Source organism: Schistocerca serialis, chromosome 6 (assembly GCF_023864345.2).
Source record: "Schistocerca serialis cubense isolate TAMUIC-IGC-003099 chromosome 6, iqSchSeri2.2, whole genome shotgun sequence".
Classification (NCBI taxonomy): Eukaryota; Metazoa; Arthropoda; class Insecta; order Orthoptera; family Acrididae; genus Schistocerca; species Schistocerca serialis.
In genome coordinates, this window is record NC_064643.1 from 391585239 (window position 1) to 391610004 (window position 24766).

Genomic DNA, 24766 nt, shown 5'->3' on the forward strand with positions numbered 1-24766 from the left:
AGTTTCTCACTGTCTCTTTTCTGCTCCTTCTCATTACTTTTGTCCATTTTTGATTTACTCTCAATCCATATTCTGTACTCATTAGACTGTTCATTCTGTTCAGCACATCCTGTAATTCTTCTTCACTTCCACTTAGGATAAAAATGTCATCAGTGAATCATATCATTGATATCTTTTCACCTTAAATTTTAATCCCACTCCTGAACCTTTCTTTTATTTCCAACATTGCTTCTTCAATGTAGAGATTGAAGAGAAGGGGAGAAAGACCACATCCCTGTCTTACATCCTTTTTAATCCAGGCGCTTAGTCCTTGATTGTCCACTCTTATTATTCCCTCTTGGCTCTTCACACACTGTACAGTACCAATCTCTCCCTACAGCTTACCCATATTTTTCTCAGAATTACGAACATCTTGCACCATTTTACACTGGCAAATGCTTTTCCAGGTCAACAGACCCTATGAAGGTGTCTTGATTTTTCTTTAGTTCTTTCTTCCATTATCAACCACAATGTCAGTATTGCCTCTCCGGTGCGTTTACCTTTCCTAGGGCCAAACTGATTGTCACCAAACACATCCTAAATTTTCTTTTCCATTCTTCTGTGTATTACTCTTGTCAGCAACTTTGATGCATGAGCTGTCAGCTCTTGCAATCTTAGGAATTAAGTGGATTATATTTTTCAGAAAGTCAGATGGAATGTCACCAGACTTATACATTCTACACACCAATGTGAACAGTCTATTTGTTGCCACTTCTTCCAATAATTTTAGAAATTCTGATGGAATGTTATCTATCCCTTCTGCCTTATTTGATCTTGAGTCCTCCAAAGCTCTCTTGAATTCTTATTCAGATGCTGGATGCCCTATCTCTTGTAAATCAACTCTTGTTTCTTCTTCTATCACATCAGACAAATCCCCTCATAGAGACCTTCAATATACTCTTTCCGCCTACCCTCTCTCTCTTCTGCTCTTAACAGTGGAATTCCCATTGCACTCTTAACGTAACCACCCTTGCTTTTAATTTCACCAAAGGTTATTTTGACTTTCCTATACGCTGAGTCAGTCCTTCCTACAATCATTTCCTTTTCAATTTCTTCACATTTTTCCTGCAGCCATTTCGTCTTAGCTTCCCTGCACTTCCTATTTATTTCATTCCTCAGAGACATTTCTGTATTCCTGAATTTCCCGGAACATTTTTGTACTTCCTTCTTTCATCGATCAACTGAAGTATTTCTTCTATTACCCATGGTTCCTTCACAGTTACCTTCTTTGTACCTACGTTTTTCTTTCAAACTTCTGTGACTGCCCTTTTTAGAGACATCCATTCTTCTTCAACTGTACCGCCTACTGGGTAATTCCTTATAGCTGTATCTAGAGAACTTCAAGAGTATCTCATCATTTCTTAGTACTTCTGCCTCCCACTTCTTTATGTATTTATGCTTCCTGACTAATCTCAAACTTCAGCGTACTCTTCATCAATACTGCATTGTGATCAAAGTCTATACTGCTCCTGGGTATGCCTTGTGATCCAGTATCTGATTTCAGAATCTGTCTGACCGTGATGTAATCAAACTGAAATCTTTGCAATTGTGAGTAACATGATCAAAATATCTTTCAAATGCAGTGTGGATTACTGTCAGAAAATCTGATTTTTTCCAAGATAACAAATGTTCTGTACATATGCAACAAACTTCAGCACAGTTGGTCCTGACAATGAGAATGCAGCAGTCTGTACCATTACAATGTGACTGAAATCAGTTCTATCATAACGTCTGACAAAAATACTCATTCTATTGAACCGAAGTACCACATTTTAGGGCAGGTTGCAGTGTTTGTCTGTAACACTGTGCAGCAATGAATTTAGAAATGGCAGCAGTGATGATAATGTATTGACTGTTCACACAAGCTCACTTATTTTCATGGTCCATTCTTTGCTATCTACTAGTACAGACAGCACTGTTCAAAACCACTTTGACTGATTTGGAGAAAGGCAACAGGCAAGATGGCAATTTTTCAAAATTATTTTACTTTTTGTAGCAACATTGGAAGCCCCAAAAGCTAGTCAAAAAGGAATGTAAATTTCCACATGAATAGTTTTGCCACTAAAATACACTTTTAGCAGTAATAAAAACTTAAAATTATTGTAATGCACATTAATTTCAAAATATTTTGCCAGTAATAATTAGAATAAAATAACTCTGTGATTGACATTTCAGTGAGTCAAATAATATGCTACAACTGCCAAGCGATAAATCTTTATTGAGGAGCACACGGGTATAAACAGAGCCTAGTCCATCACGGCTGGCTGCACGCCATTAACACTGATCCCTGCGACTGCAGTCTGTCAATCACAAAGTTATTTTATTTGAATAATAACATGATGAGTAAAACTACTACCTACTGTATCAAGTCTGGCCAGTTAATAGTTAAAGATGACTCCCAAACATTAGACACCAAATTATCCTTGTATTGTGGATTCATTTCTACATTCAAACGTGACTTTATCTTGGCAGAAATATTATTTAGAACACTCTTGGGCACTTGATCTGGAAATAGAAACTTTTATTAACCACCAGTAAAATTCACAAATAAATAAAACAACTGTGGACATAACTGTGATTACAACACAGCTGCATTCCACTGTAATTTATTATTTTGTCAACATTATTTTCAGCCTTAAGTAAATTTTGCATTCACATTTGTGAAGACTGAATATGCAAGTAATTATAATACTATACAATAATAAATATTTGTATGTTTTGTAATTTTTCGTTCTATAATAATAACAAGAGGAGGAGGAGGAGGAGGAGGAGGAGGAGGAAGAAGAAGAAAACAGTAAAACAAAGACCTACTGTAGATGTACAAGTCTACACTAGCACTACATTAGCCATTCCAAGTGCTGAACGGAACAGTCCATGAAGTTAATTATTCAGTAGACTAACATCTCTTCTTCTAAATGATAAATAATGCATTCAGACAGATGATTGTGGAGGATTAAAGATAACTCATGAAATAATTTTTTTTTAATTTCATTTAAACCAGAAATTAAAAGTTCCATGTGGGATACAGAAAGTACCTTGAACCATACACAATTTTACAGATTCTAGAAATTCTGCCACTTTCATCTGGTGTGAATACATTCTTGTGTTGTGAAATGGGTTTAAAAAACAATGCCTTAGCTTCCAGACTGAATTTCCACTCTGCAGCAGAATGTGCACTGATTTAAAACTCCCTAGCACATTAAAACTGTGTGCTGGAGTGGGATTCAAACCTCAGACCTTTACCCAAAACACAAAGGTCCTACATTATATACCCAGGCCAGCACACAGTTTTAATGTTTAAGAAATATATCACTTTCATTTATCCATTTTCAGTGCCACTTTTGCAGATGCTGTAAGGTTTCTGTTTTAAGAATTTCCCACTTAAAATTTCTATAGTGACAATCTATGGCTTATCAAATCAACATTCATGTTGCGCCAGTATGTATCTGCAGCGTTTGACTCCTCAAAAGAATCAGTATACACCTCTAAATACGCACCAGTCTTTGAATGGTTGGATCCTCAGTTATAATCGAAAATTTGGTCATTTCAGAGTTTGGCGTTGTTCCAATGGGTTTGACATTAATCCAAGTCTTATTTAGGGTCATCTGTACAAACATGGTTATTGTTTGAATCTGAGTTTTCACATGTTCTTAAAAATCTTTGGCACAGCCAACACGCCATTTTCAGAGTTTCACATAGTTCCACACCTTTCTCTTTATTGTGCCACCCAAAGTTTACAATAGATCTTTATCATGAAATGTGGCCCACAGTCACTTTGAATATTTTCTACAGGGAACACACATAGTATAAGGCGTACTCATTTTTAAATTTGAAAGTACAAAATGGTTCAAATGGCTCTGAGCACTATGGGACTTAACTTCTCAGGTCATCAGTCCCCTAGAACTTAGAACTACTTAAACCTAACTAACCTAAGGACATCGCACACATCCATGCCCGAGGCAGGATTCGAACCTGCGACCGTCACGATCTCGCGGTTCCAGACTGTAGCGCCTAGAACCGCTCGGCCACTCCGGCCGGCTTGAAAGTATAGTCATGTGAACAAATTGTCGATTTGTTGAGGCATGAATGCTCTAGCTTTAGATTAGCTGCAATTTTACACAAAAGCTCAGCAACAGAAACCTTTACATGCATTACATTGTCACTGATAATGGTATAAGAAAATGTTACTTGAGCTCTCTGTATTTTGTCTTGCATAATAAGGAAAAAGTTTTCTATTAAGTTTATCTGTAGCATTCCAGTTTCTTGAGATCCATTTTGGTTTCTTGTCTCAAATTCAGCACATTGAGTGTTTAAGGAAGTAGTGGAATTTGTATTTAACAACTAGTTTTTTAACCACAGCTTCGTCTCCATACACATATTGCACACAAGTCTGAATCTCTGCTATTTTACACAATATGATACCAGAGAGCATGTTAAATTTATCTGTGATATTCACCCTTGCAGTATAATCTCTTATTCTCAAACACAAATGAGTCATGTATATAGCAAATTCCGTTGAAATGGTTTCATCAAAATAATCAGGGAAAAGAGAAAAAACAGAGTCTTGACTGCAATGGCTATTATTTACAAATTTCAATCACACTTTTCACCTGAGTTATGTATCTTCAGATTATAGAAACTGGCCAGCACATGCCATCCATAAAAATGATTACACGATACGAACATATCAGCAAAATGGGATTAGGATATCAAAAAGTTGAAAATCCCTATGTATTTGCATCGTGTGATAATTTTTATGGATGGCATGCACCGTGACCGGTTGCTATCATCTTAAAGGCTTACCACAAAAAAGCACATCACTGAAAGATGATCACACCCTGTTGCTCTTCCACTGGTGTCCTCAATAACCTATCACTCTAGTACACTAGACTCTCGCTAATCCAGCCATTCCTGGCACATCTGGGTGCCAGATTATTGATTGTCTGAAATTTATTTTGTTCATTTATTTTGTTTTTTATTTATTTTGAAAACATAGGGGATATAGTGTACTGTGCTTTATTAAATCGAAGGATACAGTTTTAAAACAGAGGTTATACTTTATTAAATCCATAAATACATTAATTTTCAAAGAAAACTTAGTCCTTGAGTGTACAACATACTGTATGTAATTATACATCTTATCACTCACTATGAAACATGTCCCTAATTTTTAACTGTCGCAATGATGATATGTGATGGTGGCATGCTTTATCACACAACCGCTTTACAAGCATTAGATTGGTACTGCATGTATCTGGTTGTTGCATAATGTACTCCAGGAAGACCTCGGCAGCTTCAGCACCAGCAGTGAGAGAAATCTTCTCGCTCTCCTCCTGTGTCCTATTCTTCATCACTTTCATCATTACTTTCTTGCACCCTTTTGATTATTTCTTCACCTGTTAAAGTTTGGTCCGTATTACAGTTTTCCTCATTCAGCCACTTAGTAACAACTTCATCATCAATTTCTTCTCCTCCTGGAAGGTTGTGGAACATGTCAGTGTAAAAAGTAATTGATAATTCTGAATTGACTGGCTTGTCGCTGTCACTCACTACTGGATCCAACTCGGCATCAGTGGATGACTACAATTTCCTCTAGCTCTTCATTATGGTAGCACTCTTCCCTTTATCCCCTGCTTCAGCTGCTTGGGAAACAACATCACGTTTGTTAATTTCTTTCCATGCCTTTAGCATAGTCTCGATAGAGTCATTTTCATTTTCGTTCCACAAGGAGACGAGAAGTGAATGTCGATAATGATGTTTACTTTAGAGAAATGTCTGAAGGATGACTGGGAGCATTGTCAGTTATAAGGATAGCTTTCAGTGGAAGCTTTTTCTTCTTAAGCTGTTTTCTCACTGCTGGTTCAAACGTTTCATGGAACCACTGATAGAATATTTGTCTGTCCATCCACACTTTTTTCTGAGTGCAATACTGCACTGTAGAGTATTTATGTCAGTGTGTTGAAAACAACATGGGTGTTGGTACTTTCCAATAACCGTAAGTGGTAGTTTATGACTCCCATTTGCATTACGATATGCCATTAATGTTATGCACTGTTTCTGTTGCTTGTAACCAAGAGCTTCCTTCTCATTCTTAGCAGCTGCTGTTTTTGAAGGAAGCATCTTGTAAGAGTCCTGCTTCATCAGCATTATACAAGGCATCAGCAGTTAAATCTTCTTCCTCTATTATCTTCTGTATATTGCTTACGAACTCATCAGCATCCTTATCGTTAGCTAAGCGACTTGCCCTGGTGACTGTCAGCTACCTAAAACTGTGTCGTTTTTCCAGTTTTATGGCCAACCTTCGTTCACTGCAAACGAGTTACTACCGCTAAGTTTTTTGTTAAATGCAACTGCTTTCTCATTTATAATCATACCATTGACAGGAAATCCTTTATTGTGTTGTTGTATGAACGATCTATTAACAGCTACATCCAGTTCTTCATTCTCACATAACCTTCTGTTTTCCCAACTCAGTAGCCATTTGTGTGTGTTGAGTACTGTCTAATAACATCATCTTTCCTTTTGATGTCATAAATAGTTGCTCGCCCAACACTGAACTCAGCAGCAATGGCTTTCTGCGAAGAACCCCGATTTAACTTATCTAAAATTTCAAGTTTCTACTTTAGGTTAGTGTAACGCATTTCCTTTTTGGAAGACACGATTCCAAACTGTAAAGAAAGCTACAATTTCAAATACAGTATATGAAGCATTGTTTAACTAAGCATTGTTGTGCATGATAATTCATTGTGCATGTGTTTTTGGATGTGTGCCGGATTACTGAGAGGCCAGACTACTGAGGGCCGGATTAGCGAGATTCTAGTGTACCTCACACCCTCTTATCTCTACATTGCTTCTTTCCAGACTGTAAGTGTTATGTACACCAAGCTTCAGTGAAATTACTCTATGGGATTAAGGAGATGTGGTGTGTTTGGCAAACACACACGCTATTTCTGCCTTCAGCACAAAACCTGCAATCAGCGGGCAGTCTTGCTCTAAGCATTCCTCTAACATTGACAGTACACTCTGAGCAATGCAAGTGCACTACGGGTTTGTCAACACCACAGCCAACAAATCCAAGCATGCCCGCGGAAAGCCGTGGAAAGCCATCCACCAGCAGCCACCAACCTTGCCACAAGCCACGCACACCAGTGACAGTGGCACCACAATCAAGCCACTAGTTTGCATCCACCCCTCAATTGGTGCTCTGATTCATCAGCTGTCACCTTGGAACCTTTACCTCTTCTGATGCTGGCCTTCCCTGGACTAGGCATCTCAGCAGCCATCTGTGGAAAATCCAAAACAGCGTCCACACTGATCCACCAGCCATCACCCCAGAGCCTTGCCTACTCTGATGCTGGGCTTCCCAGGATTCTGTGTTCCCAGAAGATGGTATTATTCTATGTGAATCCATGGATAGCAGTTACTGTCATTACCTGCATCACGACACAGGTCACAACAGACTGTTTTGCCAGATACATACAGGAGAATCCCTTCCAGTTGTATCAATCAGAATCTACATTATGTTTAACCTAGTTCTTTATATGCCATGTTAATAAAGTTCACTTATGTGCCATCTGCGAACTCATTTTGCTTTTCTGTCCCTTATTAATCCAGATCTCCAGTTCCTATGTATCTCCTTTTTTTTAGTACTAACTGTATAGCATTTGATACTCTGGAAGTGATACTGAGAATCGATTAAAACAAGTTGCAAAACCTAACAAAGGCAACATACACAATTTAAAAATGCAATACTGACCAAAAGCAAGTATAAAAAAGTCATGGAACACAGATAAAAAGTAAGCACAACAGCAGTTTATAGGTGACTGAGCCATTCTGGGCTACTTTCCCTCATTGTTATCGCAGACAGCAATCATCTGCTGCACTTTAGATTTCACTGAAAGCAATTTATTGCTCCTCCCTTCGAGGCACTGAAGCCTCAAACCTACTCCTTGTCACAGGGTACATGGTGACTGCTCACAGGGAGTCTGGGGAAGGAGAAGGTCAGAGAGGCACAGCAACTTCATTTCACAAGATTCCTATTTTTAACAGAAAATTATATCCTTCTACCTATGCAACTGCAGATGGGAGGCTTTGATACTTTTGATCAGTCTGTCTACTGGGTAAACGAGTCTAAAGACAAAAAGGGCTTTTTGAGAACTGGAGCAGATGATTAATTTTTTCCAACAATGTTGTCTCATTTCAGTGCACTCAGGAAAGAAAAGAACTATGTGTAACAGGTAACTCTGGGAGCCTTATCCTGAGGATACACTCACATTTAGGGAACACAACTGCATAGTCAATGACGTCCATCTGCTTAGATTCATTAGTGTAAACATAAATAAAACTGAAGTGTTGATTTAGGCTATGACCTGGCAGCTAACTGCATGCATCACGTTTTCCCATCTCTGCCCACCTGTGCCTGTGAACACCCAGTTACAACAGCATGTACTGTCTAGTGCAAAGCAGACAATATTTTGTTCTATTCCATTCATATGTGGGAAGACACAGTGGGGGCAGGAGGATTGGGGGGGGTGGGGGGTGGGGGGTGGGGGGGGGGGGGGGGGTTGCTGACAAATGCTTTGCATACAGCCCTAATAGTATAATTATTCAGATGAGCCCTTTGTGTGACAGCCCTAATAGTATAATTATTCAGATGAGCCCTTTGTGTGACATCCAATGGCTGCAGCATAAATGTTACAGTAGTCAATATGTTATATTTAACCAAAATGGTGTTACAATGACTTAACACCTTGCTGTAACAATCCAATTAGCATGTCTCAGATCAATTGATATACAGCACACACTTCTTCAACTTCCCCTACTGTTGATTTCAGGCATTCCCTTGAAAAATGTTGCCATCAAATATTGTCAAGTTCTTTCTTCTTTTTATGGACACTGTCTTGCATTACCCCACTGTAAAGAGAGCTGGGATGTATGTGATATGGTTTTAAAATGTCTAAACAGCATGGCTACCCACCTCCTCCAACAGGAAATACAGCTTTCAGCTTAAATGAAAGGAGAAAAGGTTATGGTCTATTCTTGGGCCACCGATATTCGTGTCACAATTAAAATCCATGGTGTTAATGAAGAAGCAATAACTATTTGAGCCCCACCGCCCACCCCCTACCCCTGTGGAACTAGAACCTGCGATGGATTTTTCTTTTCTTTTTGTGGTTTTAGGGTGCACAACTACAATGGTCATTAGCGCCCAGACTAAGTTATGAATGCACTGCGAGGCACAAGGTTGAAACAGCAACTAAAAAGGACAACACTATAAAAGGCACATTAACAGACAAGGGATTAAAAGAAAACCACATAATCAAATTCCTTAGACAGGTTTGTCAAGTGGATAAAACGAAGAACACGAGCAGCTGCTCCTGGGTCATCCGCTAAAATGGCATCCAGAGTACATGGCACGCCAAGATCAATGCGCAGTGTATGAAAATTCGGACAGGACGTTAAAAATGTGGCGTACCATCAGCAATTGCCCACATGGGCAGAATGGCACCAGCGCAGCTGTCAGCAGATGGCGATGGCTGAACCGACAGTGTCCAATTCGAAACCGGGCCAAAACAACCTCCACCCGCCGAGAAGGGCGTGAAGAGGTCGTCCAAGCCGTGGGGAGAGGTTTCAAGGCCCGAAGCTTGTTTGCAGTAAGTGTAGCCCAACCGGCATGCCACAGCGATAAAATGCGCTGACAAATGACCCTGCTAAAATTGGATGAAGGCACACAACAAGAAGCTGTCCGAGGCTGGCGTACCACAGCTTTGGCTGCGGCATCTGCAGTTTCGTTCCCAGGGATACCGACATGGCCAGGAACCCACATAAAGGTAACCGGAGAACCGTCGTCTGCCAGCTGATGAAGAGAGTGTTGGATCCGGTGCACGAAAGGGTGAACTGGATATGGATACTGAGGCTCTGGATGGCGATCAGGGAATCAGAGCATATGACATAAGCAGAATGTCGGTGGCGGCGGATGTAAAGAACAGCCTTGTAGAGGGCGAATAGCTCAACTGTGAAGACCGAACAATGGCCATGGAGCAGGTATTTGAAATTGTGTGCCCCGACAATAAAAGAACACCCGACACCATCATTGGTCTTAGAGCCATGTGTATAAATGAAGATCGTATTATGAACTTCGAACGAAGTTCGACAAACCGGGAGCGGTATACCGAAGCTGGGGTAACCTCCTTTGGGAGCGAGCTGAGGTCAAGGTGAATGCGAACCTGAGCTTGGAACCAAGGTGGTGTTTGGCTCTCGCCCACTTGAAAGGTTGCAGGGAGTAAAAAATCAAGGTGCTGAAGGAGGCGACGAAAGCGAACTCCAGGGGGTAGCAGGGCAGATACGTACAGCCCGTATTGACGGTCGAGACAGTTGTCAAAAAAGGAACGATAAGACGGGTGGTCGGGCATTGACAATAGCCGACAGGCATACTGACAAAGCACTATATCGCGCCGGTAGGTCAGTGGCAATTCACCGGCTTCAGCATGAAGACTCAACGGGACTAGTATAGAATGCTCCGATCGCAAGTTGTAACCCCCGATGTTGTATAGAGTTGAGGCGGCGTAAGATGGACGGCCGTGCAGAGGAGTATACAAAGCTCTCATAATCCAGCTTTGAGCGGACAATCGACTGATCTATGCAAGGTAGGACAGTTCGATCCGCTCCCCACGACATACCGCTGAGAACACAGAGGACATTTAGAGAACGGGTACAACGGGCAGCCAAATATGACACATGTGGAGACCAGCTAAGTTTCCTGTCAAATGTAAGACCTAAAAATTTTGTTGTCTCCACGAATGGGAGAGCAACGGGACCGAGACGTAAGGTCGGTGGGAGAAACACTTTGTAGCACCAGAAGTTAATACAGACCGTCTAGACAGCGCTCCTGAAATGTGTACGCTGCGTGCTGCCATAGATGGTAAAATCGTCCACGAAAAAGGAGCCTGATACATCAGCTGGGAGGCAATCCATTATTGGATTGATCACTATGGCGAAGAGAGCGACGCTCAAAACTGAGCCCTGAGGCACCCTATTCGTCTGGCGAAAGGCGTCGGACAGGACAGAACCCACACGTACCTTGAACTGTCGATCCATTAAAAAAGGCACGAATAAAAAAGAGGGAGGCGAGCGCGAAGGCCCCATGTATGCATGGTGCGGAGAATGGCTGCCCTCCAACAGGTGTAGTAAGCCTTCTCCAAATCAAAGAACACAGCCACGGTCTGGCGCTTCCACAAGACGTTATTCATAATGAAGGTCGACAAGGTAACCTGATGGTCAACAGCAGAGCGGCGCCTACGAAATCCACATTGTACATTGTTAAGTAGGCGTCGAGATTCGAACAGCCAAACCAAACAAGAGTTAACCATTCGTTCCATCACCTTACAGACACAGCTGGTAAGGGAAATGGGTCGATAACTGCAAGGCAAGTGCTTGTCCTTCCCCGGCTTAGGAATCGGGACAACAATAGACTCGTGCCAGCATGTGGGAACATGACCCTCAATCCAGATGCGATTGTAAGTATGAAGAAGAAAACCTTTACCCATAGGAGAAAGGTTCTTCAGCATCTGAATATGAATAGAATCAGGCCCTGGAGCGGAGGACAGTGCCGGGCAAGTGCATTTTCGAGTTCCCGCTTGGTGAATGGGGCATTATAACTTTCATGATTCGAGCAGCGGAAGTTAGGTGGCCTTGCCTCCTCTGCCTGTTTTCAGGGGAGGAAGGCAGGGTGGTAATGAGCGGAGCTTGAAACCTCTGCGAAAAATCAGCTGAAAGCATTGGAAACATCCTCAGGGGCCACAAGAACGTCACTCGCGACCGTCAAGCCAGAAACTGGTGAGTGGACCTTAGTGCCAGATAGCCGGTGCAGGCTACCCCAGACAACAGAAGAAGGAGTAAAACTGTTGAAGGTGCTTGTGAAAGCAGCCCAGCTGGCTTTCTTGCTTTCTTTAATAATACGACGACACTGTGCACGTAATCGTTTATAATTGATACAATTCGCCATCGTAGGGTGGTGTTTGAAGGTGCGCAAAGCACATCGACGAGCACATAAAGCGTCTTTACATGCTGCGGTCCACCAGGGGACCGGTACGCGACGTGGAGAAGAAGTAGTATGAGGGATGGAATATTCAGCAGCAGTGAGAATGACTTCCGTGAGGTGTGCGATCTGACTATCGCAGCTTGCGAAGGTTTGATCCTGAAAGGTCGCCCTGGAAGAGAAGAGCCCCCAGTCTGCTTTGGAGATGTTCCAACTAGTTGAGCATGGAGAGGGGGTATGATGCAGGAGATGGATAACACAAGGAAAGTGGTCACTCGAATACATATCAGAAAGTATGTACCACTCAAACCAGCGTGCAAGTTGGGTAGTACATATAGAGAGGTCTAAATGGGAATAGGTGTGAGTTGCGTCTGAAAGAAAAGTAGGGGCGCCAGTATTGAGGCAGAGAAGATTGAGATGATTGAAAACATCTGCTAACAGGGAGCCTCTCTGGCAGAGTGCTGGAGAGCCCCAAAGTGGATGGTGGGCATTGAAGTCCCCAGTCAACAAAAATGGTGCTGGTAGCTGAGCAATAATTTGCATCATGTCTGCCCTAGTAACGGCAGACAACGGAGTGTAAACGGTACAAATGGAAAATGGAAAAGTGGGGAGAGTAATTCGGACAGCAACTGCCTGCAGGTCGGTGTGCAATGTGATGGCATCGTAGTAAGTATCGTCCTGGATCAGCAACATAACCCCTTCATGAGCTGGAATACCTGCAACAGGGGGTAGGTCAAAACGCACAGAGGCATAGTGTGCCAAGTCAATTTGATCGCATGGGCGTAGCTTCGTTACCTGGAGAGCTACAACTAGCTGACAGTGCAAGTGTAGCAGCAACTTTAAGTCCTCTCGGTTGGAGCGAATGCCGCAAATATTCCAATGAAGTGCCATCGTGAGAAGAAAAAGAAATATGAGAAGCAAGAAGGGGTCACCTCGAAGGCCGCTGAGGGCCTGGCTTCGAGCGAGCACTGCTGCCGCTATCAATAGGTGGAGAGTCATCGTCCATTTGTTCAATAGGTTTGTCGGCTATCTTGTTAAGATAGCCAGTGAACGGCCAGATGTTCGGCTACCAGCTGTGCGGCCAGGCGAAACGGATGACGGCCTGGGGCGGCAACCACTGGGTGGCGCAGGAGAAGAAACGCGCAGTGGCAGAGAAGGAGAACTTGCTTTCTGTTGTGTCGAGACAAAGACAGCCTAGACACAATGAGAGGAAGCCGACAGGCACGCGCTAAGCCAAAGCAGGGTGCGTGAGGTCTGAAACAGGATACGTAATGAATGCTATAAAGAAAAGTACGTAGCTTCTGGAATACTTAACTTTAATCCATCCTTTTGGTACATCTGGAGATTGTGGCGATACAAGTGAGACTCTTTAGATACATGCAGTGTTACTAATGGCGCCTTGCTAGGTCGTAGCCATTGACTTAGCTGAAGGCTGCGCCTTGCTAGGTCGTAGCCATTGACTTAGCTGAAGGCTATTCTAACTATTGGCTCGGCTAATGAGCTATGCTTCGTCCGTGTAGTCGCTAGCAAAGTCGTCCGTACAACTGGGGCGAGTGCTAGTCCGTATCTCGAGACCTGCCTTGTGGTGGCGCTCGGTCTGCGATCACACAGTGGCGACACGTGGGTCCTACATGTACTAATGGACCGCGGCCGATTTAAAGCTACCACCTAGCAAGTGTGGTGTCTGGCGGTGACACCACACTTTCTATGAGCCTTCTTGGAAGGTCGTTTAGTTGAAGTACTGGTCAATGGCTGGGAGTTCAGGGTACATAGGAAGTCTTCACGGGACGGTTCCTTCATGAAGGCCCATGCATCCGACTTCTGGGTCTTAGTCTTGGCAGAAGCTGATGAAGGTACTTGTGTCTTATGGGTGACGGGAGGAAGAGGAGACATTGACCGGGCAATCTTACATCTACATCTACATCTACATCTACATCTATACTCCGCGAGCCACCTTACGGTGTGTGGCGGAGGGGTACTTATTGTACCACTATCTGATCCCCCCTTCCCTGTTCCATTCACAAACTGTGCGTGGGAAGAACGACTGCTTGTAAGTCTCCGTATTTGCTCTAATTTCTCGGATCTTTTCGTTGTGATCATTACGCGAGATATATGTGGGCGGTAGTAATATGTTGCCCATCTCTTCCCGGAATGTGCTCTCTCGTAATTTCGATAATAAACCTCTCCGTATTGCGTAACGCCTTTCTTGAAGTGTCCGCCACTGGAGCTTGTTCAGCATCTCCGTAACGCTCTCGCGCTGACTAAATGTCCCCATGACGAATCGCGCTGCTTTTCGCTGGATCATGTCTATCTCTTCTATTAATCCAACCTGATAAGGGTCCCATACTGATGAGCAATACTCAAGAATCGGACGAACAAGCGTTTTGTAAGCTACTTCTTTCGTTGATGAGTCACATTTTCTTAGAATTCTTCCTATGAATCTCAACCTGGCGCCTGCTTTTCCCACTATTTGTTTTATGTGATCATTCCACTTCAGATCGCTCCGGATAGTAACTCCTAAGTATTTTACGGTCGTTACCGCTTCCAATGATTTACCACCTATGGCATAATCGTACTGGAATGGATTTCTGCCCCTATGTATGCGCATTATATTACATTTATCTACGTTTAGGGAAAGCTGCCAGCTGTCGCACCATGCATTAATCCTCTGCAGGTCCTCCTGGAGTACGTACGAGTCTTCTGATGTTGCTACTTTCTTGTAGACAACCGTGTCATCTGCAAATAGCCTCACGGAGCTACCGATGTTGTCAACTAAGTCATTTATGTATATTGTAAACAATAAAGGTCCTATCACGCTTCCCTGCGGTACTCCCGAAATTACCTCTACATCTGCAGATTTTGAACCGTTAAGAATGACATGTTGTGTTCTTTCTTCTAGGAAATCCTTAATCCAATCACAAACCTGGTCCGATATTCCGTAAGCTCGTATTTTTTTCACTAAACGTAAGTGCGGAACCGTATCAAATGCCTTCCTGAAGTCCAGGAATACGGCATCAATCTGCTCGCCAGTGTCTACGGCACTGTGAATTTCTTGGGCAAATAGGGCGAGCTGAGTTTCACATGATCTCTGTTTGCGGAATCCATGTTGGTTATGATGAAGGAGATTTGTATTATCTAAGAACGTCATAATACGAGAACACAAAACATGTTCCATTATTCTACAACAGATTGACGTAAGCGAAATAGGCCTATAATTATTCGCATCTGATTTATGACCCTTCTTGAAAATGGGAACAACCTGCGCTTTCTTCCAGTCGCTAGGTACTTTACGTTCTTCCAGCGATCTACGATAAATTGCTGATAGAAAGGGGGCACGTTCTTTAGCATAATCACTGTAGAATCTTAAGGGTATCTCGTCTGGTCCGGATGCTTTTCCGCTACTAAGTGATAGCAGTTGTTTTTCAATTCCGATATCGTTTATTTCAATATTTTCCATTTTGGCGTCCGTGCGACGGCTGAAGTCAGGGACCGTGTTACGATTTTCCGCAGTGAAACAGTTTCGGAACACTGAATTCAGTATTTCTGCCTTTCTTCGGTCGTCCTCTGTTTCGGTGCCATCGTGGTCAACGAGTGACTGAATAGGGGATTTAGATCCGCTTACCGATTTTACATATGACCAAAACTTTTTAGGGTTCTTGTTTAGATTGTTTGCCAATGTTTTATGTTCGAATTCGTTGAATGCTTCTCTCATTGCTCTCTTTACGCCCTTTTTCGCTTCGTTCAGCTTTTCCTTATCAGCTATGATTCGACTACTCTTAAACCTATGATGAAGCTTTCTTTGTTTCCGTAGTACCTTTCGTACATGATTGTTATACCACGGTGGATCTTTCCCCTCGCTTTGGACCTTAGTCGGTACGAACTTATCTAAGGCGTACTGGACGATGTTTCTGAATTTTTTCCATTTTTGTTCCACATCCTCTTCCTCAGAAATGAACGTTTGATGGTGGTCACTGCGATATTCTGCGATTTGTGCCCTATCACTCTTGTTAAGCAAATATATTTTCCTTCCTTTCTTGGCATTTCTTATTACACTTGTAGTCATTGATGCAACCACTGACTTATGATCACTGATACCCTCTTCTACATTCACGGAGTCGAAAAGTTCCGGTCTATTTGTTGCTATGAGGTCTAAAACGTTAGCTTCACAAGTTGGTTCTCTAACTATCTGCTCGAAGTAATTCTCGGACAAGGCAGTCAGGATAATGTCACAAGAGTCTCTGTCCCTGGCTCCAGTTCTGATTGTGTGACTATCCCATTCTATACCTGGTAGATTGAAGTCTCCCCCTATTACAATAGTATGATCACGAAACTTCTTCACGACGTTCTGCAGGTTCTCTCTGAGGCGCTCAACTACTACGGTTGCTGATGCAGGTGGTCTATAGAAGCATCCGACTATCATATCTGACCCACCTTTGATACTTACCTTAACCCAGATTATTTCACATTCGCATTCGCTAATAACTTCACTGGATATTATTGAATTCTTTACTGCTATAAATACTCCTCCACCATTGGCGTTTATCCTATCCTTGCGGTATATATTCCATTCTGTGTCTAGGATTTCGTTACTGTTCACTTCCGGTTTTAACCAACTTTCCGTTCCTAATACTATATGCGCACTATTTCCTTCAATAAGAGATACTAATTCAGGAACCTTGCCCTGGATACTCCTGCAGTTTACCAATATTACGTTAACTTAGCACTGGCCGAACGGACGACCATAGCGCTAAAGTTCAGATCGCATGTCTGCGTCAACACCTCCCTGGTAGTCCGAGGAGAGGCTAGCACAGTACTGAATTTCTCTGCTGGGAGCAGCGTGCACTTCCTACTAGCAAATAGCTTGCAAGCAGCCAAGGTGGACACATTCTCTCTGACCCGAATTTCCTGTATACAGAGTTCATTGTTGTAGATGGGACAGTCGCAGGAGGACGCTGCATGGTCACCCTGACAGTTCACGCAACGAGGAGACTGAGGTGGACAGTCACTCTCATGGGCGTCCCTGCCACAAGCGACACATTCAGCCGCATTAGAACAAGACTGGCAGGTGTGATTAAAACACTGACACTGGTAGCAGCATGTAGGTGTCAGGACATAGGGGCAAACAGAAATAACCTCATAGCCCGCTTTGATGCACGACGGCAGCTGAACACTATCAAAGGTCAAGAAAAGTGTCCAGGTCGGTACAAGGTCATTGTCGACCTTTTTCATGACCCTATGGACAGCCGTCACGCCTTGCTCAGCGAGGAAAGACTGGATCTCCTCGTCAGTCAATCCGTCGAGTGATCGAGTATATACCACACCACGCGACGAATTCAAAGTGCGGTGAGCCTCCACCCGGACAGGAAGTGTGTACAGGAGTGTGGCCCGAAGGAGTTTTTGTGCCCGAAAGGCACTCTCAGTTTCTAACAACAAGGTACCGTAACGCATCCTGGTACAAGATTTGACAGGTGCGGCTATGGCACCTACGCCCTTCTGAATAATGAAAGGGTTGACAGATGAAAAATCCCTTCCGTCCTCAGATCTAGAAATGACGAGGAACTTTGGGGCAGGTGGTAGTACTTTTGTCACTGGTGGTTGACCAAGTTTCCGTTTTAGGGCAGAAGTCGAGAGAGAAGAAGAGAAATCCATTGCGGAGGAATCCCCCATGATTGCCAGCGTCTCCAATGGCGCGTTCCTTCCTTGTGGGGACCCTCTCAGAGGGCACTCCCGCCTTAGATAAATGTTTACACCTCAGGTCACACCTCCCAAGAAACGGATGGAGGGACCAATCGGCATGGTTGGAAAGTGTCAGCTCAGGCAATCACCCCTCTCTGGGACTGGCCTTGACCAGGGGGTACGTGCGTGCCTTACTTGTCTACCCGGGGTGGGGAATTACGCGTTACCCTGTCACCGGCTGCACATGCGAATGCATGGGTCGGCCTTCAGGCACGCACAGGGAGGAAAGAAGAGAAGGAAAAAAGAGGAGGAAAAAAAAGGGAGAGAAAGGACAGACTGTCTCAACCGCCGAGGCAGAGACCAGAGGGTGGACAAGAAGGCAAGAAAAAGGAGGCAAGGAGAAGAAGGCAAAGTAAAAAGTAAGGAAGACAGTGAGAGAGGGAGAAGGACAAAGAAAGGAACCAAACAAAGAAAGGAAGGAACCAGAATAAGCAAAAAACCAAAATGACCACAAATGTAAGTCGTGGAACCGTCCGTCTCCGGACGCAGGCGCAAACTACCCCCTTGAGGGGGAGGACTCCTTTTAGTCACCTCTTACGACAGGCAGGAATACCTCAGGCCTATTCTAAACCCCGGACGGGCAGGGGGGACCTGCAATGGAAGACACACACACTCCTCCCACATCAAATGGGTATCAATGCAGAATACAATAACCTGGATCTCGATAACATAATTATTCTGGTTAAAACTAAACAATGAATTTAAATATTTGTTGGAACTTCAGGAGTTTATAGCTTAAAAAATTAGAAACGTACATTGCATACACTGGAATTTAGACAGAATGTAGCTGAAGGCCCTTTGTGCCCACTTTTGCATTGAGGCACATTTATTCTGGGTTTACTCTTGAAACCAACAAGAAATGTCAAAGACATTAAATACTGCAATAGTAACCATTATCACCTCATGAAAATCATTTATTTAGGGGATATCACCGTCTGTAATTCTCATGGGTAAGGAAGTGTACAAGAAGTACTAGTCCCTGGATTTTCGAGAGTGGCACACTTGGAGAATATGGGTCAATTGCCAGAGGGGCACCAGAGGCACACTGGGTGTAGGATCTCTTGGCATAAGGTGAACTCTTGAGCAAGTCTAGTGAGACCATTGTAAGCTCAACACTTGCTGCATAACTGAAAGTTATTAGATGCACTGTACTGCAAGGTTTTCAATACGGCTATCAACTTCACAGTAACAATGCTGAAGAGTGCCATCTATTTATTTCAATAAAACAAAACATTTGACGACAATAATATGCATTTCCTTGGAGCTGCGAGTCAGATTTAAAATACCTTCACTGTTTTCAGAAATAATATGAGAAAAAAAGGACTCATCTTGAAAGAAGTGTATAATGCAGGGAAGAGTTGCGTAAACCAACACTATAGGTGACCACCAACAAAATGTGGGTTCTACTATGTTCGTTACCGTCAGCTATTAGTCACTGTGTTATGTCTATTACTTTTCAGGTATCTTGCGATTTTTCTTCCCAGAAATATGTGAGTACGTAGTGTACAAACTGCCAGTGACTGCCAAAATTTTCTTCCTCTTATCATTAATACTTTCGAATATAGAAATGGACCTTGCCATTGGTGGGGAGGCTTGCTTGCCTCAGCGATACAGAGAGCCGTACCATAGGTGGCACCACTACGGAGGGGTATCTGTTGCGAGGCCAGACAAAAGTGGTTCCTGAAGAGGGACAGCAGCCTTTTCAGGAGTTGCAGGGGCAACAATCTGGATGATGGACTGATCTGGCCTTGAAACACTAACCAAACCAGCTTTGCTGTGCTGGTACTGTGAACAGCTGAAAGCAAGGGGAAACTACAGACGTAACTTTTCCCGAGAGAATGCAGCTTTACTGTATGGTAAAACGATGATGCCGTCCCCTTGGGTAAAATATTCTGGAGGTAAAATAGTCCCCCATTCGGATCTCCGGGTGGCGACTACTCAGGAGGACGCCGTTATCCAGAGAAAAAAAAACTGGCGTTCTACGGATCGGAGCATGGAATGTCAGATCCGTTAACTGGGCAGGTAGGTTAGAAAATTTAAAAAGGGAAATGGATAGGTTAAAGCCAGATATAGTGGAAATTAGTGAAGTTCGGTGGCAGGAGGAACAAGACGTTTGGTCAGGTGAGTACAGGGTTATAAATACAAAATCAAATAGGGGTAATGCAGGAGTAGGCATAATAAGGAATAAAAAAATAGGAGTGCAGGTAAACTACTACAAACAGCATAGTGAACGCATTATTGTGGCCAAAATAGGCGCGAAGCCCATGCCTACCACAGTGGTACAAGTTTATATGCCAACTAGCTCCACAGATGACAAAGAGATTGATGAAACATATGATGAGATAAAAGAAATCATTCAGATAGTGAATGGAGATGGAAATTTAATAGTCATGGGTGACCGGAATTAGATAGTAGGAATAGGAAGAGAGGCAAAGGAGTAGGTGAATGTGGAGTGGGGGTAAGGAATGAATGAGGAAGCCGCCTGGTAGAATTTTGCACAGAGCATAACTTAATCATAGCTAACACTTGGTTCAAGAATCATGAAAGAAGGTTGTATACTTGGAAGAGGCCTGGAGATACTGGAAGGTTTCAGATACATTACATAATGGTAAGACAGATTTAGCAACCACGTTTTAAATTTTAAGACATTTCCAGGGGCAGATGTGGACTCGAGCCACAATCTATTGGTTACGAACTGTAGATTAAAACTGAAGAAACAGCAGAAAGGTGGGAATTTAAAGAGATGGGACCTGGATAAACTGACTGAACCAGAGGTTGTACAGAGTTTTAGGGAGAGCATTAGGGAATGATTGAGAGGAATGGGGGAAAGAAATACAGTAGAAGAAGGATGGGTAGCTTTGAGGGATGAAATAGTGAAGGCAGCAGAGGTTCGAGTAGGTAGAAAGACAAGGGATAGTAGAAATCCTTGGGCAACAGAAGCTATATTGAATTTAACTGATGAAAGGTGAAAATACACAAATGCAGTAAATGAACCAGGCAAAAAGGAATACAAACGTCTCAAAAATGAGATCGACAGGCAGTGCAAAATGGCTAAGCAGGGATGGCTAAGCAGGGATGGCTAGAGGACAAACGTAAGGATGTAGTGGCATATCCCACTAGGGGTAAGATAGACACTGCCTATAGGAAAATTGGAGAGACCTTTGGAGAAAAGCGAACCACTTGTATGAATATCAAGAGCTCAGATGGAAAACCATTTCTGAGCAAAGAAGGGGAGGCAGAAAGGTGGAAGGAGTAGATAGAGGGTCTATACAAGGGTGATGTACTTGAGGACAATATTATGGAAATGGAAGAGGATGTAGATGAAGATGAAATGGGAGATATGATACTGCGAGAAGAGTTTGACAGAGCACTGAAAGACTTAAGTCTAAAGAAGGCAACGGGGGTAGGCAACATTCCATTAGAACTACTGACAACCTTGGGTGAGCCAGCCCTAACAAAACTACTATCTGGTGAGCAAGATGTATGAGAGAGGCGAAATACCCTCAGACTTCAAGAAGAATATAATAATTCCAATCCCAAAGAAAGCAGGTGTTGACAGATGTGAAAATTACTGAACTATCAGTTTAATAAGTCATGGCAGCAAAATACTAATGCAAATTCTTTACAGACAAATGGAATAACTAGCAGACACCGACCTCAGGGAAGATCAGTTTGGATTCCATAGAAATACTGGAACACTTGAGGTAATACTGACCCTACAACTTATCTTCGAAGATAGATTAAGAAAGGCAAACCTACATTTCTAGCGTTTGAAGACTTAGAAAAAGCTTTTGACAATATAGACAGAAATCCTCTCTTTCAAATTCTTAGCGTGGCAGGGGTAAAATACAGGGAGCGAAAGGCTATTTACAATTTGTACAGAAACCAGATGGCAGTTGCAAGAGTCGAGTGGCATGAAAGGTAAGCAGTGGTTGGGAAGGGAGTGGGACAGGGTTGTAGCCTATCCCTGATGTTATTCAATCTGTATATTGAGCAAGCCCTGAAGAAAACAAAAGAAAAATTCGGAGTAGGAATTAAAATCCATGGAGAAGAAATAAAAACTTTGAGGTTCGCCGATGACATTGTAATTCTGTCAGAGACAGCAAAGGACTTCGAAGAGCAGTTGAACGGAATGGACAGTGTCTTGAAAGGACAATATAAGATGATCAATAAAAGCATCATGAGGATAATGGAATGTAGTTGAATTAAATCAGGGTACGCTGGGGGAATTAATTAGGAAATGAGACACTTAAATTAGTAAATGAGTTTTGCTATTTGGGGAGCAAAATAACTGATGATGGTTGAAGAGAGGATACAAAATGTAGACTGGCAATGGCAAGGAAAGAGTTTCTGAAGAAGAGAAATTTGTTAACATCTAGTATAGATTTAAGTGCCAGGAAGTAATTTATGAAAGTATTTGTATGGAGTGTAGCCTTGTAAGGATGTGAAATGTGGACGATAAATAGTTTGGACAAGAAGAGAACGGAAGCTTTCAAAATGTGGTGCTACAGAGGAATGCTAAAGATCAGATGGACAAATCACATAACTAATGATGAGGTATTGAATCGAATTGCGAGAAGAGAAATTTGTGGCACAACTTGACTAGAAGAAGGAATCAGTTGGTAAGACATGTTCTGAGGCATCAAAGGATCACCAATTTAGTACTGGAGGGCAATGTGGATGGTAAAAATCGTAGAGGGAGATGAAATACACTAAACAGATTAAGAAGGATGTAGGTTGCAGTAGGTACTGGGAGATGATGAAGCTTGCACAGAATAGGGTAGCATGGAGAGCTGCATCCAACCAGTCTCTGTACTGAAGACCACAACAACAACAAAATATATGGAATTGCAGTCTTTCTCTGAGTATTCCACTGATAAATTCTTCTCGTGTTATCAACCAAGTGGTGGCGTCATCTTGTTGCAATGTTTCAATGAGTTTTGTACCCATCATCTTCTGGCGAAGTGTCGGGATGCTGTGTTCTGCATATCTATATAGCTTCTTGGCCGTCGTCCACTATTGTATGCCAGTGCCAGCCAATCACGTTCCTCTGGAAGGGGTTACTGCATCGGTGGAGGTGGGGGCGCCCACCATACAGTCGGCGTCGAGACCCGCTGGATATCCAATCTGTCTGCGGAAACCACTACCTTCAGATTGAAGCGTTTCCGACATATTTTGTCAATTGTGGGATTCCACACTGCACTGAGCTGAAAACCACTATCCTTGTTCACTAAATTGTTGTGTAGACATATCTCTACTGCATCTTTCGAAACTGAGTCCCGCAAACCATTGGCGCTGCACATCATCTAAGTTTTTTCGAATTCAAAGGTGTGTCTCTCAATAATGTTAAGTTCTGTTACCATGGACTTGTTTGTCTGTCCTAGTCGTATGTTCCTGATGTGTTCAGTACAGCACTGGGAGATACATCTTTGTGTGTGCCCCCAATATATTCCATCCCACATTTGCACTCAATACTGTAAATGCCCAATGTCTGCAACTCCAGCTGGTCTTTGGTTGAGCCAAGTATATCTTTGAATTTTTTTGGTGTGCAAAAGATGGTCGTTATTTCATGCTTCTTTAATATTCTTGCAATCTTGGTTGTTGGTAGTCCAGCAAATGGCAGAAACGCCACGTTTTGCTTCGTCTTCTTCTGGTTTCTCCTCCCGCCTCTTGTCTGCACGCAAGGCGTGCCTTATTTGTGTCTTGGTATAGCCATTCTTTAAAACTCTCGCTGTCACAGATCGACCTGGCTCTTTGTACCAAGGTGTTCAGTACTGAGTTACATTGTGCTGGATGGTGGCAGCTCCAAGCAATGAAATACAAGTCCATGTGCGTCTTTTCTTCCTGTAGACCGAGTGTCCCAACATACTGTCCGGATTTTTCTTGATCAAAATATCCAAGAAGGGAAGGCAGCCATTCTCTTCTATGTCCATGGTGAATTTGATGCTGTCATGTATGCCAGCGAGATGGTGTAAGAACTCTTTTAGTTTTTCCTTGCCTTGGGGCCACACTACAAAAGTGTCGTCTATGTATCTGTAGAACACCTTTGGTTTATGGTGGGCAGTGTTCAGTGCCACATCTTCAAAGTTGACAATACCTGGGGCCAGGGGGGAACCCATGGCAACACCATCTTTTTGTGCATAGAATTTCCTACAACATTTGAAGTACTTTGTGGTTAACACAAGATGAAAGAGTCTGAGTGTGTCCTCATCGAGGTGATCTTCGAGTAGAGTTAAGGAATCATCCAGCGGCAACTGGGTGAAAAGAGAAGTGACATCAAAGCTGACTAGTAGATCCTTCTCGTCCAGGCATAACACTTTGAGTACCTTAACAAATTCGGTCGAGTTCTTGACATGGTGAGGGCAGTGACCCAGAGTGGTTTTAACGGCTGTGCTAGGTGCTTGGCTACATCATACATCGAAGAATTTATGGTGTTTGGCACAGGATGTAGTGGGATTTTCTCCTTATGGATCTTTGGGAGGACATACAGCCGTGGTGGAGCCGGTGCCCAGAGGGTAAAGCTTCCTGATGGTGTTTCTGTCGAGTCCTCAGCTGTTGAGGAGATAGATGGTCTTGTGCGTAACAGATGCAGTTGCGTCTTTCCCCACTTCTTTGTATGCTGGATCTTGTAGTAAGGTGTCCATCTTCTGTGAGTAATCCCCTGAGTTCAGTAGGACTGTCGCATTCCTTTTGTCTGCTGCTAACACTACTATACCCTTGTCATCACAGAGGTTGAACAGTGCCAGGGAGACCAGCAGGGTACTCAAGAAAGCAAGAATACCAAAGAACAACATTACGGCAGAAGAGCGCAAAGCACTGTGCAAAATTCTCCCTGGTGGCTTCCTCTTTCATTCCTTACCTCCACTCCACATCCACCTACCACTTTGCATCTCTTCCTTTTCCTACTATCGAATTACAATCTTCCACGAGTATTAAATATTCGTCTCCCTTCAC

The 24766-nt window shown here is 43.0% G+C and overlaps 1 protein-coding gene across 2 annotated transcripts in view; it reads right to left on the bottom strand.

The window, feature by feature from the left end:
* The window catches only part of LOC126484184 (ATP-dependent RNA helicase DHX30-like), a 317910-nt gene that overhangs the window by 284268 nt on the left and 8876 nt on the right, over positions 1-24766 (bottom strand). For both annotated transcript variants that reach the window (XM_050107597.1, XM_050107596.1), the window contains exon 2: positions 2400-2544. In XM_050107597.1, the coding sequence (XP_049963554.1) occupies positions 2400-2544 (145 nt within the window). The remainder of the gene's footprint in view (positions 1-2399; positions 2545-24766) is intronic.